At 40.1% G+C, this 20543-nt stretch overlaps 1 protein-coding gene across 1 annotated transcript in view; it reads left to right on the top strand.

The window, feature by feature from the left end:
* LOC102847825 (epidermal growth factor receptor-like) overlaps positions 1-20543 on the top strand; it is a 91202-nt gene that overhangs the window by 12828 nt on the left and 57831 nt on the right. Inside the window, exons 4-13 of the mRNA XM_006900195.1 lie at positions 12-80; positions 971-1089; positions 2589-2730; positions 4957-5073; positions 8345-8471; positions 8571-8644; positions 9483-9573; positions 13938-14137; positions 15343-15475; positions 17694-17784. Coding sequence (XP_006900257.1) covers positions 12-80; positions 971-1089; positions 2589-2730; positions 4957-5073; positions 8345-8471; positions 8571-8644; positions 9483-9573; positions 13938-14137; positions 15343-15475; positions 17694-17784 — 1163 coding nt within the window. The remainder of the gene's footprint in view (positions 1-11; positions 81-970; positions 1090-2588; positions 2731-4956; positions 5074-8344; positions 8472-8570; positions 8645-9482; positions 9574-13937; positions 14138-15342; positions 15476-17693; positions 17785-20543) is intronic.

The raw sequence follows: 20543 nt of genomic DNA on the forward strand, positions 1-20543 counted from the left end.
TTGTATTTTAGGCCAGAAATGTGACCAAAGTTGCCCCAATGGAAGCTGCTGGGGTGCAGGCCAAGAGAACTGCCAGAAGTGTAAGTGAGTGAGAGAATTTTAGGAGGGGTGTGAAGCTACTGTTCCCTTGTTCCTTAGGTGGTTATGTTTGTTTTCCTCTGGAAGGTTCCAGAAAGCCTTCTTGTCTCAAAGGCCAGATGTTAGTAGTCATGAAAGTGGCAGTCTTGCAGATCTGTCTGCATAAGGTGAATCCAGGGATCCTGTTTTGGGCACAGCTGGCTGTAGAAGGAAATGAAAGTTAGCTGCCAGGTCTACTAGTCACCCTCTTCTAAACGATGCTTGGGAATGAAAGTTTTGTCTGTGTCTGTATGAGTCACCAGATGTCTTGTCCTTTCTCACTTTTTTTTCTTTTATTTTGGTTCCCACTTAGAAAGAAGCATGAGTGGTATCTAGCAGGAGGGTTTTTAGTTGCTTTAGAATGGAAAGATCAGCTCATATATGTGATTAGCTGGCTTCATTCCTGCCATGACCAGGATGCTTGAAACATAAACTTACTGACTGCTTGTCCTTAGATTTAATCGCAGCCTGAATCTTATGTTGATTGGAGCACTGCTTCCTGGATTCTGTTGTTTGTATGCACTTTCCATGTTACCCACAATGTTTTAGTTCTAACTAATATCTAATTATATAGCCAATCTAAAAGTCTAGACATGAGCAGGTTAGTTTTCCCACGTGCCTGAAAATAAAAGCAAAACGAGAAATACAGTCAGGATGGATCGTGATTGGATTTAGTCTGGCCTGTGGTGAATCCCAGGTAGCTTTAACAACCCCAGGATAACAAAACCATCTCTTTTGCCTCCCTCTTTGTCATTCACTTTTTGCAAGTGACCCAGCATCCCTGGACAATGAGGGTAATCCCTCCTTCCTCCTTTATTGTCTTTTTTACCCACAGTTGTCTGCTCTTTTTCAGTGACCAAAACCATCTGTGCCCAGCAGTGCTCAGGACGTTGCCGTGGCAAGAACCCCAGTGACTGCTGCCACAACCAGTGTGCAGCTGGCTGCACAGGACCCCGTGAGAGCGACTGTCTGGTGAGAAAACCTGCAGCCACTGCACACTGTGGGCCTGCAGTGTTACAGTCATGAGGGCATCTCTGACCCCACAAGTGAAAGACTTCTCGTGGGAGGTGCATGTGATCAGTTTACACAAAGCAGATGGCAAAGTTTACTTGATCATCTTATTTCCATTACTTACTATGTGGCCTCAGGCAAATTATATGATGTTTGCATGCCCAACTTGCCTCATCTGAGATGTGGGAATAATAAATCATTGGGTTGGCTTTTTAAATGTAATCTAAATGCCATAAAGCAGCCATAACCAGGACTTGGGTACAAAACCCATATCTGTAGTAACCAGCATTTATTATTGCTGCCACTAATGCTGTCATTGAAATTGTTATGATGTGTCATGTTTCATGGAAGTCTCATTGGAAGTCTAGAGAATTGGCATGCTAACATCTGGAATATGTACATACCTGTTACAAGATCAGTCTAAGCCACACATATGTGAGTGGTGTGACTGGGACCCAAAGCTTTGCTTGCCACCTTGCTGGATGCCACCCATTGCTACCCCTCATGTGGAAGCAGTGTGGAGTCCTTGGAACATCATAGTCAGTATGTGTAAATCCTGGAGTCAGTGCCCAAATCAGAAAACAAGACCCACCTCTGACCTACCCAGAGTACCTGGCTCAACTCACAGGTGTCTCTCAGTCCTGAAAGCAGACGGCAGGGCTGGTCTGCTGTGCGGGAACCACTATAGGTTGCTATCCTATGTGTGTTAGAAGCTTCGTTCAAGCAGCGTTGGAGCTCTTCTCCCTCTGTATTTTGCTTCCTAGTTAAAACATCTACTATCGGGCAGTAAGTTCTAGAATCTGCCCCTAACTGTCCTTGATAAGGAAATTCCAGTATAATTTAGGTTTGGAAGTCATTTTACCTGGGGAGACAGCTTTTCTGCCTGAACTTCATAATTTTATGAATCAATAGAGATAAGTGTTTTCTCTGATTTTTTTAATCATAAAACATCAGAGTTAGAACAGTATTTTCATAATAAATATATCCTTTTCGTTAATTTGCTACAAAAGTAACGTACATATTTGTACTTTTATGGGGAACTGTACAGCCTAGCTCATGTGAACTAGTCTCCCAGGAATGCTACATTCACCGCCACTTATATTTTCACAAAGAAAAATTTTAGTGTAAGCCCAGTGTTCTGTCCTCCTTCAATATGTACAGTTTTGTTTTCAGTGCTACCAAGCTTGTTTCAGCTCCCTTGTTTTGAACTGTCTCGGTGGGTACTGCGTGTGTGACTTTTATGTGGGCACATTATGTGTTGGGAGTTTTGGTATACTTTGAAGTGAAAGCTTTAAATGACACTAGAGCTTTCCTGGATGTCCCTAGACACCTACCTCAACATTGGGATCTGCACAAGGAACTTTGCAGAGTGAGCCAGCAGAAATGTCATGCCTCCTCTACTCTGGGCTTCCAGTTTCCCTGTCTTGTGTGAATCATTCGTTGCACCCTTGCTATGACAGGTCTGCCGCAAGTTTCGCGATGAAGCCACCTGCAAAGATACCTGTCCGCCTCTGATGCTCTACAACCCCACCACATACCAGATGGATGTCAACCCTGATGGAAAGTACAGTTTTGGTGCCACGTGTGTGAAGAAGTGTCCTCGTGAGTTCATTACCAATAAAACATCATGGCCACTCAGGCTTTGGTTTCCTTGTGTCTGTCCTGTGTGGATCCCAGGAACTCCCTGTCTTTGTTGTCTCTCTGCTTTTCCACAGAGGGTTGTGTGCTTGGAAGGAGTGTGTCATCAAGTGCTGCAGTTAAGGGCCAGGTCCCTGCTGGAAAGCACAGTGACCCATTTTACAGCAAGCACCCTTCACGAGGTCAGCACATCCTCTCACAGGCCAGGACCATGTGAAGATTTTTGTTATGGGAACTAGGCTGTGTGCCAGAGGATGTACATTTCCTAGTCCAATCCCTGGACACTTGAGGTCCCACTATAAAGGGTCAGTTGTCTGATCGCCAGCAAAATCACAGCCAACAGTCCATTTCACAGTTTACTCCTTGTTCCAAGCCTTTGTTGAGTCACTCACTCACTCGTTGTTGAGTCAGAAACAACTAGTAGCTGACCCTTCAGTAGGTTTCTGAGGATGTAAGTTGCATGAGTGGAGATTGCTCTTTTTCTAGAAGGACCACCAGTGGATCCAAACCACTAGAGAGGTGCCACTTGTGGGCTAGCAGGACAACTACCTACAGATTGCGCCATTAGCTAAGAAATACATGTAAAAGAACAGTTATGAGCGGGAGACTTGTCCTACCAGATGTGTGGGTATTAAAAAATATTATGACACAATTAAAAAATAAATGTGAGATAAATAACAAAAGAGGACAAAGAACAATTTTCAATGGTCTATCTGACTGTAAAAGGAGCAAAGACAACATGAGGGCAGCTGAGTCTGACCTTTACTAACTCCTCAAGGGAGAACTGTCTGCACCACCAGCATCCACAGTTAACACTGACCTCTGTAAGGTCAGAAGTCACCCCAACTCTGCTGCACCTACGTTTACCAATTATGAGGTCTGATATTCATTGCAAATGACCATGCAGACTTTACAGAATCTTTTTTCACTCATAGTTGTAGTGTTTATTAGGGAAACATGGTAGGGAAGGAGGAAGAAAGCAAAGGATATCACACAGTGAAAGACCAAGTTTAGTAAATAGCTATCCCCAGCCAGGTTAACCACACCTTCTTAGTTGATAGCAAGATGTCTCTAGCACAGGAACTCTGACTCTGAAGTACACACACTGCTTTTTACTACTTCTTTCCTGGTGTTAGATTTCAGTCTCAAGGGATCTGGCCCTGGCTCCATCTGCCTCTGTCAGGCTACACCTCACCGCAGTCAGGCAGGCTACACCTCACCACAGTCTCACTACAGTCTGGTTAGCGCTTTCTCTTAAATTGGCCTCACAGCTGTTGATGATGTTGAAAATGCTGATCAGCAATGAGCCACTTCTCTGCAATTGAGGCAACTGGAAACCATGCTACCAGGGGAACTAAGAGTGGCAAGTATAACCTCAAAGATTCATTTTCCTTACATGTTCCCACCTAGGCATTTGGTCAGGTCTGAGGCAATGAATAGAAAATTCATTCATAAAAAGCCCTACCGCTGCAATGACAAAGATAGAATCTTGAGAGAAAACTTAATAGAAAGAACTTTAAAATCCACATGAAAACACTTAAGAGCCTAAAGGAAACAAAATAAATGTTTTTTGAAGAGAACAAAAGCAGATAATTCACAGCAGGAGAATCACAAATAATTAGTACATGTTTTTGTGGAGCTAGTGAGAAAATTAAAATAGGGATGAGTAGAATTCCTAAAACATCAAATATAAATTAATACAAATCAGTTTCTCTAAGGGGAAAATGGAGTCATTTGGTCTTTCCAGCACCTCTACTTCTCCCATTTGAAGGATATCCCCGAATGGGTAACTAAGCATTGACCATGAGCATCCTCAACAACAGCAGCTTCAGTCAAGAGGGGTTTTTGTCTACTGTACCACACTCTTCAGTAAATATTGAGGCTTTAACTGCAGGTGCAGCATGCAAGGGTGAGAAGAGGGGCGGTAATGGACATTAGTAAGGAACTATGAGCTCATAAGCCCACACAGTGTTTTCACGCCAACACTTTCATTTCCTGCCTGTGATGAAATAAATTTATTTCTACATTGGTACAGTCTATGATGCTGTTAGACTCTTAACTTTTCTGAATGTAATCTTTCATTCTTTGTCTTCAAGCTGTAGGATTAGGGGACCTTTGCACAGCCCTTTTATGACAAGACTTGGGAACACCTGGTGCTGTTTTCATCACCTGCCTCTCTGTTCTCTTCAGATAACTACGTGGTGACAGACCACGGGTCATGTGTCCGTTCATGTGGTTCTGACAGCTACGAGGTGGAGGAGGATGGGGTCCGCAAGTGTAAGAAGTGTGAGGGGCCTTGTCGGAAAGGTAGGAAGCTTTGGTGGTGGCATCCCACTTAAGGGGAACCTTGACTAAAGTTACTTCTGTGTGTTTAGATCGGTGTTCTTTTGTTTACACTGAGGCCTTTTCAATACTAATTTTTATTTATTTCTCTCTTAATTTAGAAAATGTGCAACATTGCTCTCAAACTCTCTGCGTTTGGGTACACGTTCTATGTGTGCATGTGTGTGCATGTATGCCTACGCCTGTGTCTTTACTGAACCATGTGATTCATGGGAAATATGCAAATTTGAACTTTTTTTTCTTTTATAACCAAAGATGAGGTCTTCACACTCAGATGTTTACGTTGATTCAATAGAGTTTTCTAGTATTGATTTTCATTCTGATTTCCCCTTCATTTCCCAATAAATCACTTGAAGTTGTTTCTCATTTCTCCCCAAAAAGTGTCCTGGACCTCATTTAGGTACCTTGTCTCTGTAATCATTAATTTCTCAGCTCCCTTCTTCCTCCACTTGTTGATTAAGATCTTTCATGACATTGATTTTGAAAAAATTTTTATTTTATTCTTTAGACGAATTTATTTTTTATTTTCATTTACTTTTTTGTTAAGTACAAAGTAAAAAATTAATGTGAGATGAAAAGATAGTTAAAATATACCATAGACTGTGAGAAAACATTTGTCTTAAGTACTTGATAATGGTTTGATACAGCATCCACTTCTGAAGTAGCTTGCCTCTGGAAACCCTATGAACCTGGAGAAAGGAAAAAAGTTATACAAGTGTCCAGGTCTTTCATTCATAGGCCTATGAATGAGTCACCTATGACTCAACGGCACTTAACAACAACCATCAAATCAACAGGAAAAAGCTGAACATTTCAGACCTGTGTATGTTAACAGGAAAATAATATTGACAGAAATTACACAGTTCCTATCTGTTTCTGTCCCCCGCACATAATTATCCTGTCGTTGACATCTTGCCTTGGTTTGGCGCATTTGCTAAAACCTGTGAATCAAGCGGAAAGTGGACATATAATATTTTACTGAAGTCAGACAGTCACTTTTTGTGCTGTGCACACCCATGGTTTTGACAAATGCTTGTGCCAAAAGACTGTCATATTAAACAGAGAAACTTCCTTTTTTAAATTTTTTAACTACCCAGTTCTGGATTGTCAGTCAGATCATTTGCATTCTAAACAAGACTGATTACTGAATTCTCTAGTCAATAGTGGATTAGATGTAGCAGTATAGAAGCTTCCAATAAGCAATCAAGAGAAGCTTCAGAGCCACTGCTCAGAAGGAAAGCTGAATGAGACCGTCTGTGAGCGAGTGGCCAAAGACCTCAAATAAAACCTTTCATTTTATTTCCCCACAAAAGCCCTGAGTGGTTTTCACATAGCTATCCAGTGGACACACTCCAAAATGACCAGTGGGCAGGGAGTCCAAGAGCACTGGTGCAGCGCTAGCTAGGAGAATGAGGAGAAAGGATGGAAGAGCCTGGGCAAGATTTTTACTGTGTAGTGGATAGGATAACATATTTCATTAACAAAACATAAAATTTAAAAAAAGAAAAAGAAAAAAAAAAAAACAGAAAAAGGGGGGAAAAAGGAAAGTTGAGGCTGCCCGCAGCAAGAAGCTCAAGCATGGCCGTGTGGATGGGACGTACGAAAAAGTGAAAAGCAAGAAACCTTGAGGCAGGAGAAGATCAGAGGCCATCAAAGGAAGATGGTGACAAGCAGCTTGTCATCTTTGGGGAGAAAATTAAAATTTTTTTTCTATAATTATATTTTATTAATTTTCATAAACATTTACAGAGATTTTGGGCTTCCACTCATTCATTGTTGCACTATTCTCTCTACCCTCCTCCCAGTTTGTTCTTGTCCAAATGCCACAGTGCTTGTCAAAGCCAGTTCTGATAAATCTTCTTTGTCAGTGTATCCTTTGCCATTCCCTATCACTCCTCCCTGAGAGAGACTTCACCCTGAGTCATAAGGAAAAGGGGACGGCGTATTCTCTTAGCTACTTCCTGCTGAAAAGGGACGCTGTGGGTTTCAGGGTGAAGATCTTCTCTCACTACGCTAAAGGGCCCCTTTGGCAGTAGGAAACACATAGACTATTATGGAGATTGATTTTGAAAATTAAAATTTTTTAATGATCATTCTCAGAAGTCAAATTCTTTGTGGTAGCAGAAAATGTTGCGTACATTCTAAAGTGAGAGAGCTGAAAGAAAGGTAAACTTTGTGATGGAGATGGCATTTAGGGTGGGAATTCAACAGTGGATAATCAGTGACCTCTGAACATGTGTGTGAAAAGGCCATCCCAAACACAATGAAACCTAAGTAAACAAAGCATAAACAAAGGTTTGCGTTAAAGCTATCAGTGTTCCTGGACAATGAAACTTTAGACAGCCATTCAGATCTTGTTTGTGAGTCAATTCAATGTTAAGAGGAAAGGCTACAGCATCATAAATGAAAGAAAATACCAATTTAAATATCTCGTGTGATATTTACTTCATAGGGAATAATTGGGAGGAAATTTTCCAAGACAGTAAATTTAGCCACAAGATTTCAGATTTTTTCTTTTCATTCATAGTCTGTTTTAAAAATGTTCTTAAATAAGCACTTTTACCTTTTTAATTTTTTCAATGTCACAAAACGTTTGTTATTTCAGCATTCTACAGATGTCTAGTTTAGGGACATTAATTATTCCCAACATATTCTTCAGCCACTACCTTCAACTTTCAACAGAAAAAAAAGGTGTACATATTTTTTTTTAAAGAGAAGAGGAAGCTGCAGAAAAGTTCAGGGTAATGGAAACACAGAACGGAGGAGTCTGAGAACTCTGGTTAAAGATGTGCTGCCCTGGCGACTGCAGGTTCCAACATGGGTAGCAGGAGAAGGACGCTCAATGGTATCCTGAGCTGGAGGGACTGAGGAGGAGAATGCAGTCCATGAGGGCAGTGACAGGGTATCCATCCACTTAGAGCCTGCAAAGGACCTGTGGATAGGCAGATGTGTTGTTAAGGAAGGAATGACTGAATGATAGTGGAAGCCCTTTCTGATGTCCAGTACTCCACACACCATTTGTCACTCAGTCCCTTCCAGCTCCATGAGCACTTCCACTTCCAGCACACCCAAGAGACCCATAAGTATCAGAGTGGGGTCTTCAATGGCTGATTTCCCTAAGATGGACCACCAGACTGGTCTTACAAGGTGGCTATGGATAGACATGATCTGCCAACTTAACTATTCTTAATTCAAAAACAGGTAAACACAATAATTATCTCTCTTTTCTTAACAGTTTGTAATGGAATTGGAATTGGTGAGTTTAAAGACACACTTTCTATAAATGCTACCAATATTAAGCATTTCAGAAATTGCACCTCTATCAGTGGAGACCTCCATATCCTGCCAGTTGCATTTAAGGGGTGAGTAACAGATGAATCCGCTGTGGAGAGCAGAGGGTAGCCTGCTTTTGTAAATTGGTCCAGATAGCTAATCAATAACCATTCTGTTACTCTTTCCAGTGATTCCTTCACACGCACTCCACCTCTAGATCCTAAGGAATTGGATATTCTCAAAACTGTAAAAGAAATAACAGGTTTGTACTGTTACATATGATTATCAGGGGGAAGTCAGTGTAGAGAACTTTTGGGCGTGTTTGTTTCTCTTTCACCAAACAAGCTCTTCTGAAATTCTTGGTTAATGATTAAGTTTTGGTATTTCTAAAAAATGCAGCTTCCTCTGCATGGGGAACACTAACACTGAGTCAAAGCTCTAGTTATTCAAGTCTTTGAGTGACTGTTTGTCACCCCTTGTCCTCCCTGGCTCTCACCTGCCTTCCTGATGGGCATGTATTTTAATGGGTAGAGAATGAGGAAAGGAAAGAAAATGAAATGAGATGAGGGGGGCTCTCTGGTCAACTAGTCTTCATATCCTTGCTTGGCCATTGGAAGGATGTGGATTATTAAGAGACCTCTGAGTTCTGCTCTATTTTCTTCATTTCCACAAAGAGAGTAATTAGACCTAAATAACAAGGTTAATTTTGAGGTTTGGGTTTAAATGAGGAAAACATGTAAAACTCTTCTCAGTAATAACAATTCCATAAGTGGTAGCTACAATTGGAAATAGAAGCCTGTTTGGTGGAGTCCATCAAGGATCTCAGGGGGTCGCAACACGGACAGCCTGCTGCATAGAGTTGGGGACTAGGAGACATGTAACAAGTGATATGCAGATCCATGGACAGAGCAACAGGCCTGTTACAAAGTTTTTTCTTGAGCTGGGCTGTGTGTGTATATTTTCAATTATGATGATAAATAGAAGGTCAAGCTTTCACATTTCCTATTCACATATAGTCAGTTATAATCCTAGAATAATGTCACATACAAAAAAAGAAATATAGACATGACATGTGTATGTGCCTGCCTTATACCTTGTAGGGTTTTTGCTGATTCAGGCTTGGCCTGCAAACAAGACTGACCTACACGCTTTTGAGAACCTAGAAATCATCCGTGGCAGAACAAAGCAACAGTAAGTTGACCCCAGCCAAAGCCTGGTTGGCTTTATTAATTTATTAGAACACTGATCGTATAAAAAATACTTTACAAAAGAAAATATTTCTTGACTAACTATCTGTAAACCTTGCTCAGAATTCTCTGGAATTCTCTTGGAATTCTTTCCTGGCCCATTATTCACACAGCTTTGTGAGATTGTAGCTAACATTCTTGTATGGCTGCTATAAATTAGGCACAATCATGCTTAGTTTTGGGCCTATAATAAATAAGATAATATATGAGTTCTTTTTCTTTTCAAAATGAGAATTCCGGTGATATACAATTCAGGGCCCATAAACTAGTCATGCTCCTAGCCAGCTACTCTGTCATTTTTAGGCATGACTCTCAACCTCATGCTCCCATAAAGGCTGCTGGAATGACAGCTATTACAACCATATGGTAGAAGAACTGATAAAGTACAGTGTGAGACATGCAACTGAGTCCATCCCTTGTTCACAAGCCATGAACTCTACCTACTCTTTAGTGTCTTCAACCAGGTCACATGGCCATATGTCTTGAGGACTGGATGGTAGTTTGGCCACAAAATGAGAAGAAAAAAGGAAGTGAATAAATAGGAATATGTTTCCCTAGCTTCTCCATAAGCCTTTCACACTTGACGTTAGGGAGATTGTATGTGATCACTTCTACAGTTGTGCCCTGGAGGAGTGTATGTGTGATTTTCTCTGAGTGCCACTAATCCCCTTACTGATTGACACAGAGAGCTGTCACAGAAGCAGGTCCTGTGGAAACAAGACAAGTGGCCATGCCAGATCCAGGTCTCAGCAGATAGTGGGATAGGATCTCTGTCTACCAGACATAGGGTGATGGTTGAAGGTCATTGACCCAAGGCCTCTCACCTCTCTCAGGAAATAGATAAGGGAAAGAAGCAATGAAAGACTGAGTTGCCAAACTGTACGTTAGATTTTGTGATCCAAACCCTTACCTACTGGTCTCTTCCTTGATTCACCCATTTTCCACACTAATGTTAAGTGAACTTCACAGAAATGCAAATCTATCTCCTGTTGTCTATCACTATTTTCAAGTAACTCTACACATAGCCTTCCCTGCTATTCCCCAGAACCACCTTCCACACTTCCTGCCTCCAGACTGATGGTCCAGCCAGGGCTTATGATAGTTGGCCCCTGCTCTGCCTGTGTTCTGCAGGTCTCCCTCTTTTTCTGCCCAGAAACTTCTGCACATGCCTTTTTTTCCAGTCAGTTCACAAATAGCATTGTATAATCCTAACCCAGAGACAGATGGTGAAGAATATATCATAGTTCCTTCTCTCAAGGTTGCCAGCATCTTGATATTACATGTTGGCAAATTCAGTCTAACTCACAGCGACTCTACAGGAAAGAGTAAAATTGTCCTGTGGATTTCCAGGGGATCTCTGATAACCTAGTGGGAAAGGAGTGCCCGAAGGCAGACAGCTTGAATCTTCCAGTTGCTCCATGGGAGAAAGATAGGCAATCTCTTTTCTTGGAATTTACAACTTCTGAAAACCTGCTGAGGGTTAGCTGTGAGTTGATCCTGACCCAAAAGCACATAAACAAACAACAACAGCAAAACCTGGGGTTTCCTAGGTTAAAGTCTGAAAGGAAGCAGATAACACAGTGTCTGCCCCAGGGGTGAACTGTGGAGTGGATTTAAACAGCTAGTCTCTCAGTTAACAGTAGAGCATGTCCCCCTGTTCCACCAGGGCTTCTTCTGAGTTAAACTCTGTCTTTCCAAGAAGCCCCTAAGACCCCACATCAGATGTTTTGCATACCTTGCCCTGTATTTCCATGATACTCCTCATATTTGAGTATCACTATTTATCTTCAAATGCTGAAGAACAGTGGCATTAGTTTAAATACTAAGGTGTACCTAATTTAAGCCATGGTCTTCTCAGTCACCTGCTGGGCATCAGAGAACTGCACAATGAATAAGGATGATAGAAGAATTGATGCCTTTGAATTTTTTGGTATTGGACAAAAATACTGAGTATCCCTTGGACTACCAAAAGAACAAACAGATTTGCATTGGAGAAAGGGTAGCCAGAGAGCTCCTTAGAAGTACGAATTGCAAAGCTTCATCTTTCATACGTTGAACATGTAGTTGTTATTGTTGTTGTTATGTGCTGTCTAGTCTCTTGTGACTCTTAAGACTGTATGTACAACAGCCCTAAACCCTGCTCTATTTTGTGCCAGTCGCACTGCTTCTGACACACCCACCTGATTACCCCAGTCACTGAATCAATCCACCTCATAGAGGGTCTTCCCCTCCTGCGCTGTCCCTCCACCCTCCCAAGCATGATGTACCTCTCCAAGGATTGGTCCCTCCTTACAACATATCCTAAGTATGTCAGATGAAGCCTCAGAATCCTTGCCTCCAAAGAGCAGCCTGATTTAACCCTCTCCAGGATGAATCTGTTTGTTTTCTTAGCAGTCCATGGTACACTCAGTACTATGCTCCAGCACCACAGCTCAAAGGCATCAATTCTCCTATACTTCCTAGTCATTATCCAACTCTCTGATGCATAACAAGTGATTGCAAAGACCATGGCCTGTATCAGATTCACCTTAGTCTCCAGAGTGACACCCTTGCTCTTCAGTACTTTGGAGATGTCCCTAACAGCAGACTTTCCCATAGCAATACATCTTTTAATTTCCTGGCTGCTGTTGCCAAGAGTGTTGACTGTGAAGCCAAGCAAACTAAAGTTGTTAACAATTTCAATCTCCTCACCATCCATCCTGATGCTGTCAGTTGGTCCAGTGGTGAGAATCTTTATCGTCTTGATATTGAACCTCATTCCATATTGAAGGCTGCACTCCTTGACCCTCTGCAGCAAGCGCTTCAGGTCCTCCTCAGTTTCAGCAAGCAGGGTTGTGTCATCTGCATAATGCTGATTGTTAATAGATCTTCCACCAATCCTGACGCGACACTTCTCCTCATAGAGCCCAGCCTCGTGGATAATCTGCTCTGCATCCAGGTTGAAAAGGTATGGAGATAGGACACATCTCTAGCATACACCCTCCCCAGTTTTGAACCATGCAGTGTTTCCTTGCTCTGTTCTGAGGACTACCTCTTGGTCCATGTATAGATTTCACATTAGCACCATCAAGTGTTCTGGGATTCCCATTCATCACAGAGTCAGCCCCAGTTTGTTGTGATCCACACAGTCAAATGCCTTTGCATAATCAATGAAACACAGATAGATATTCTTCTGGTATTCCCTGCTTTCAGCTAAGATCCATGTAGTTAGGTGAGGCTATTCCTTGGGAAGGATATCATGCTTGAAAGATGAAGGGTTAGCAAAGGAGAAGAAGACCTCCAGCAAGATGGATTGATAAGGTAACTTCAGTGGGCTCTAGTGTGTCAAAGATGATGAAGATGGCATAGGATAGGACAGGATTCAGGTCAACTGTTGATGGGTCACTTTGAGTTGTACTTGATTCAAAGGCAAGTAACAAAAACATTTACCACCAGGAACTCTGATGGGGTGATAATAGTTTAATGTTAGGCTACTAACTAAGTGATCAGAGTTCTAAATCACCAGTCACTCTATGGAAAAAGCTGAGAAAGTCTGTTCCCAAATGATTTACAGCCTGGGAAATCCAATGGAGGGTCATCAGAAATAAGAATCAACTGGACAGGAGTTGTAATGGTATTCCTCTCTCAAGTCTGTGAGTGGTATGGTATTTCATGCACTCAGCTGGTCACTGAAAGACTTGTTGGTGGTCCAAGTCCATCGGAGCACCTCTAGGAGAGAATTCTTGCAGTCCACTTCTAGAAAAGATCAGCCTTCAGGAGGTACATTCTTCCAGACACACATGGGGCCGCCATTGATCAGAATCAGCACAGTAGCACAGGCTTCATACTCAGCACCCATCGTGAAAATAAGCTGTTTATGTGGATGTATCCCATGAGCCTGACCACCTGGAGAGTGGGAACGGTGTTCTTTATAAAACCTGAGACACTTTCCCAATAAATATTTGTTCAATAAATGGATACATGCTTGTATATATATTAATAGTAGACCTATTAATGTGTCTTTAGATTTTGGGGAAATGCTTTCACTTGCCAAACAAAAGAAACATACAATAAATGAAACAATGACTTCAAAGAGACATTTCTTCAACCCCAGTCTAACAAGCACTGGTGTGAAGGTAAAAAACTGAGCAAGAAACTGTATTGTCCCTGAATGAGCTGAACACTTAACGTTGTTTTCAAAAATAGTGATGTATTTCAATTTATGGAAGGTATTTGTAGTATGTCGAAGGCTGTCCAGAAAAACAAAGTTCTCCATGGCATAAAGTGTTCCTGACGTTTCACATATTGTTTTTCTTCCTGCCAACATAGTGGTCAGTTTTCTCTTGCGGTGGTCGGCCTGGACATAACATCCTTGGGATTACGCTCTCTCCGGGAGATAAGTGATGGAGATGTGATCATTTCAGGAAACAAAAATCTATGCTATGCCAATACCATAAACTGGAAGAAACTTTTTGGAACTTCAAGTCAAAACACCAAAATTATAAACAACAGAGCTGAAAAGGACTGTAGTAAGTAATAGCTTTCACTTTTTATTTCAGTGACTGTTTAAATTATTTCTTTGCCTTATGTGAAATGTTGAAGGACCATTCCCACCCATTCCAGCTAGTTATTTCATTCATTAAGAAGTAAATTAATAACATCAGTACATTTCTTTCAAAACTTAGGAGCCATATGACATTTGTTAGAATTGCTTATGAATCATCCTCATTCTTAGAATGAATTTGCTTTGAGGCTTAGACTGCCAATTATTTGTGACTTATAAACCAAATATATTAATAATTGCTTATTTGCTTTATGCTTCTCCCTGCTCATTTCTGCTCCTGTGGTCTGTCTTTGTGTAAGCATGCATGTACACATCAGACACATGGAAACACTGTTGCTCCGGTATACAAGAATGAGAGTAACATTTAGCACTAACATTTCTTGTTCTGCTTTTAGATCTCTAAACCAGCTTGGAAGCTAGGGAGACCCTGGCCAGTAACAGACACAAATCCAACTTCAATTCCTGCCTTTGGCCCTTTCTACCTCGGAAGCCTTAGTCAATTTCTTCGATTTCTTTAGATTTGACTTTCTCATCCCTAAACTAGAAATTACAATTCCTGCAATACCCTAGTTGCTGTTGCTGTTAAGTGCCGTCGAGTCGTAGGTGATTCATAGAGATCCTGTGAATGAAAGTTCTCAACACGTGTGATTTTCATCCTTTCTCCAGGTTCATAAAGTTTCCCTAGCATGAAAAGAATTATTAAGTGAAAACATTTCCCAAATATCTAAATACACATTAGTATTATAGGTCCATCTGTTTATATATGCAAGCAAGCATCCATTTATTAAATACATATTTATTGTGAAAGTATGTCTCTGGCTTTTAAGAGCATACCTTCCCTGCTCCTAGGGTGCTTAGGCTCATGGGATACATCCACATAAATAGCTAATTTTTACCCAGGGTGCTGAGAGTCAAGCTGGTGCTATCACATGTGCAGTAATTTAGCAGGTGCCCACATGCAGGGAAGAGTCCACACCTTTCCCTGTTGTGACTGTCAGCTCTGGCAGTATTTTTTGCAAATTCCAGACGTTACTATTTTCTGGCAACCTCTAAAGTGCACACAAGTCAAGATCACAAAGAACAGAGCACCCCTCACTTGCACTGTTGTCTCTAGCAGTAACTAGTCTCCAGTCCTTTCTTGACTCTGTGGTGTTCATTCTGCGTTTGCAGAGGCCGAACACCGTATCTGTGACCCCTTGTGCTCAGTTGAGGGCTGCTGGGGCCCAGAACCCAGAGACTGTGTTTCTTGCCGCAACGCCAGCCGAGGAAGGGAGTGTGTGGACAAGTGCAATGTGCTGGAGGGGTAAGGCACTCAATTTATCCCTTTTCCCTCATCCTAAAGGAAAACTTGAGATTGTTTTTAAATGTTTATGTTTATTCATTTTGACTTTTCTGTTTTTTTTTTTTTTGCAAACAGCTAATTGTCATAAGAAATGAACAGATATTATTTTTATTATTAGGATCTTGCAAAATAAAAAATAATTAAAATTGCCTCCTTTACTACACTCATTTGAGTTTTATTCAAAAACTTTACAATTGCCCGATCAGCTATGTTCTGCTCTTAATAGAGAGGACTATCGTCCTCTGTAGAATTATGCAGTGTGCATTTCAAACCCAAAAAGCCATTATTGTTGGGATCTTCTTTTCTGAAAGTAGATTCTATTTACTTGAATGGCCCACAGTTCCATCAGCAAGTTGTAGAACTGTCATAAATGGTTCTTGTGGCCATGATCACAGTCATTGGATCTTTAAAGTAAAATATTTCTGGTGTGTCAAAATATATTATTTTTGTTGTTGTTTACTATCAAGTCGGAACTGACCCACACCTCACCCTCCAGTAAGTTTTCAGAGGCAATAAATGGCATGGGAGGAAATTGCCCATCTTTCTCCGGTGGAGCAACTGTTGGATTCAAATCCTGAGGCTTCAGGATTGCAACACAAGTTCTTACCAGTAGGCCACCAGAGCTCCAGAAATTCTATTTCCTAGTTAATATTTATTTTATGTTTATCGATAGAGGAACTATCTTATAAATGTTTAAGATAATATAGTTGCAATCAATAAAGAAGCACAGTGTTGTTAGTACTGTAAGACTCCAGATATTAAGATTTGACAAAAAAAAATTAAAATGACAAGAAATAGATTAAACATAAAATAAAGGATAGAGCGTTAGGCCAATTTTTAAATTTGTAAAGAAAAAAATGTTGTCATAGAGAAAAACCTAAGGGAAATACGCATGACAAACCCACTGTCAACTCTATGGGAGAACGATGAGATGATCTGTTCCCATTAAGATTTACAGCTTCAGAAACCTGCAGGGTCAGTTTTACTCTGGCCTGTAGGGTTGATGTCAGTACAAGTTGTAATTGACATGACAGCAGTGAGTAGGACATCTTATATCCTTTTTCACAACCAGAGAACAGACCACAGCCTAGATACAGAATTTTTCAGGGGCAGGATGAGAAGACCAAATTCAACCTTAGCTGGTTGAATAGAAATAGGAATCTCTTAGCTTATATGTACATTAACCTAGACAGAAAGGGAAAAAATGTATTCGCTCACATATTGCTGTTAAGTCAGCACCGACAAGTAACGATGTTTCAGTGGGTTTCTGAGGTTGTAAATCACAAATAAGGATATTGCCCATTTTTCTCCCATGGAGCCACTGGTGGATACAAACCAGCAGAGAAGCATGGCCTTTGGACTAGCAGAGCTGCCAATGGACTATGACTCTAGAGCTCCCTTATTTAAACTACAAATAACAAATATATGTCAATCTCACTGCTCCAAATAAATATTTAGTGTTTTTAAAGAGCCACAACATCTAAAAGAGCCAGTTGGGCCTTACTCTGGAGCCTCTCTCATTGTCTAGAGAATGTTGTTGATCAGTAGCATCTGCCCTGATTTTCCAGGTTTCCCTCCATCAGACAAGAAGCAAAATAAAACAACACTCAAGTTATTTAGTGTAATTAATTCTATTTGTCTAAAGGGAAGACTAGGTTACACTTTTCATTGTCCTGACACTCCTTGATCACTCTGGAGTGGAGATTTACAGTTCATTTCCAAGCAGATTTTCCTTTTCTTAACTATGCTTTCAACCATTTTAACTTCAAGAAAGCATCAGCTTCTTGATCAATGTTGAACTGCATCTTTGAAGAATGTTGAAAATATTATTAGCAATTTTTTTTCACATCCTATTTATAGTTTTCACAAGGAACCATTTAAGCAAATTTAAAAATCCTTCCCTCCTTTTCCTACATTTTTTCCTATAGCTAACATTTTGGCCCTGTACATTTTTTAAAAAAAATACATGATGGCATTCAAGCAATTGAGTTAGTTCCTTATAGTCTAGGCCAAATGAGCTCCAACTGTTTGACCTTTATCTACAATTATTTTGACTTTCCAATGGAGGTGACTTTTATTACCTGACATTTTAATCAGATGGATAGAAAGGGTCATAGATGCAAAGCATTGAAGGGTTTTGTGAGCTGACATTCATCCATCTCATTTCTTCCTCTCACAGACAGCCAAGAGAGTTTGTGGAGAAATCCGAGTGTATAGAGTGTCATCCTGAATGTCTGCCCCAGCCCATGAACGTAACCTGCACCGGACGCGTAAGGAGCCCAGTTGATTGTCTTTACTTCATAGGAAAATGCTTTCATAGAAGTAGAACCCTGGCAGTGATCCAGAGTCATCTTGTAGCTGCCAAGTACCAAGTTCAATTCTCAGATGAGAGACAGTGTAATCTTATGACCGTGAGAAAGTGACTGTATTTGATTTGATAAATTTAATGATTCTGTTGTTCTGCGAAAAAATATGAAAGCATTTTTACTCATTTCTAGATTTCATCTATACACGATGTGTATAGTTGCTGCTGATTCTGCATTTGGCTCTTGGGAACCCCAGAAACAATGAGATCAGACCGTGGTCATCAATCCATAAGCTTCTCACTGGCCAGTTTGCAAAAGTAGTTGACCAGGGTTTTCTTCCCAAGCCCTCTTGGTCTGGAAACTATGCTGAAAAAGTTATAAGATTTCATATATTGTTGAACAGTTTTCACAACTTCTGGCATCTCGCGTCATTGCATCATCATTTTTATCAACTAGTGCCAATTTCTTACTTAACTTTCAACAAATTCACTATCATCAGTCAGAACTCACTTAGAGCGGACCCTTCAGTGGACTTTTGGAGACTGTAAAATACATGGGAGGACATTGCTCATCTTTCTTCCACAGAGCAGCTGGAGCATTAAATTGTCTACTTTAAGGTTGGCAGCACAACTCCTTACCACTTAGCCATCAGAGATCCATAATTTAGTTTATGATTTCTTAAATAATTTTGAAACAACTTTTTTTGTGTTTTTTTTCTCTTAATTTTTATTTTATATTGGTTTGCTTAAGAAGTTCATATACATTGTGTTTCACACTAACCTTCATTCATACAATCATTCCCATGAATTCTGTTTTGTAAAATTAATCATCATTAGACAGTGCTCATCACTAACCCTCTGTCTTTTCAGGTTCCCAGTGAATCTTTCTTATCATTTCTTTTACCCCCTCCCTTCACCCACCAAATTGTGCAACACTGTGATTTCACCCCCACAAATCCTCACCCCTCTGCTCCCACCCCTGCCCCCTTTGGGTCCACATACTTATTTTACTAGTTATCTTTCTATGTTTACAATAATGTTCATAGCCACATTATTCACCATCTCAAACATGGAAATAGCCCAAATGTCTGACCACAACTGAATGAATTGAGAAATTGTGGTACATTCACACAATGGAATACTATGTAGCACTCAAGAGCAACGATTTAAAAAAAAAATTAATAATTTTAAAGAATTATATTGAGTGAACTAATTCAGTCTCATAAGGACAAATCCTGTTTATTTCTTTTATTAAAAATTTTTATTGAGATTTTAGTGAGTTTATAGATAACTTGAATTTTCATTCATTGTTGTACATTTTCCTTTCTGTCCCCTCCCAATTCACTTTTCTTTTTGGAAAAAGACCCCTTTCATTGTTGTACAATTCCCCACTCCCCACACAAGTCCACTTTACTATGCAGCTCTTATTCTGGACTATTGTCATACAAATAATACTTAATCATATATTCCTTTTAAGCAGTTCTTTCCTTCATTTGTTTCAACATAGTGTACATTATTTATACCCTCTTTTCCTAGTTTCCCCCAAAACCCAATGTCATTCCTGTTTTATAACAGTGGCATTATGCACTATTTGTGCTTTTGTGACTGAGATATGTCACTCAGCATAATGTCCTCCAGAGTCACCCATTTTGTATATTTCATGAGTTCCTTGTTTTTCAGTGCTGCATAGTATTCCATTGTGTAAATATACCACAGCTTCTCTATCCATTCTTTTGTTGATGGACATTTGGCTTGTTTCCATCTCTTTGCTATTGTGAACAACACAGCAGTAAACATGGATGTGCATATATCTGCTTGGGTGGCAGTCCTTGTTTCTTTAGTGTACATTTTCAGTAGTGGAATTGCTGGTTAAATGGCATTTCTATTTCTAACTTTTTGAGAAAGAGCCATTCTTCCTTCTATACTAGTTGCACCATTTTACACTCCCACCAACAGTGAATAAGGATTAAATACTGTTTATTTAATAGAATAGTTTTTTATTAAATCCTTGTTCCTTAGTACTGCATAGTATTCCATTGTATGGATATACCACAGTTTGTCAGTCCATTCATGTGTTGATGGACATTTGGACTGCTTCTCTTGTTTTTGTTAATAATTCTGCTGTGAAGAACATCGATGTACATATCTCCATTCATGTTTCTGTTCTAATTTCCATGGGGTATATTCCTTAAAAGTAAATAGTTGGATCACATAGGATTTTTGTGTTCAGCCTTTTAAAAATAATTTTATATTGCATGTAAAATTAGCACACATTGTGTTGCAGTAATGTACATTGTGTTGCATTGTGTTTCATATGGTCCTTTCCATATACTGTGTATTCTAAAATTACCATTGAATTATGCCCCCTATCACTCTATCTTAATTACCATTGATCTAAGCCCACTATCACTTTATCTTTTCAGGTCCCCATTAGATCTATTCTAATTCCTTCACATCCTCTATCCACCCACCAAACTCTGTGACCTGTGATTTATCTCCCATGAGGAACCTGCAACGCTCCCTTCCTTTTTTGTACTGTTATCCACATCTTACTAGTTATTCTTCTGTTTTTACAATAATGGTATTGTAAAATATTTGTCCTTATGAGGCAAAGTTGTAAGCATACACTGGTGATTGGGACATGGAATGTGAGAACCATGAATGTAGGAAAATTAGATATTGTTAAGGAAGAAATGGAACGCATAAATATTGACATACTAGGCA

Source organism: Elephantulus edwardii, unplaced genomic scaffold (genome assembly GCF_000299155.1).
Source record: "Elephantulus edwardii isolate Elephantulus edwardi_28Jun2011 unplaced genomic scaffold, EleEdw1.0 scaffold00276, whole genome shotgun sequence".
In the NCBI taxonomy this organism is placed as follows: Eukaryota; Metazoa; Chordata; class Mammalia; order Macroscelidea; family Macroscelididae; genus Elephantulus; species Elephantulus edwardii.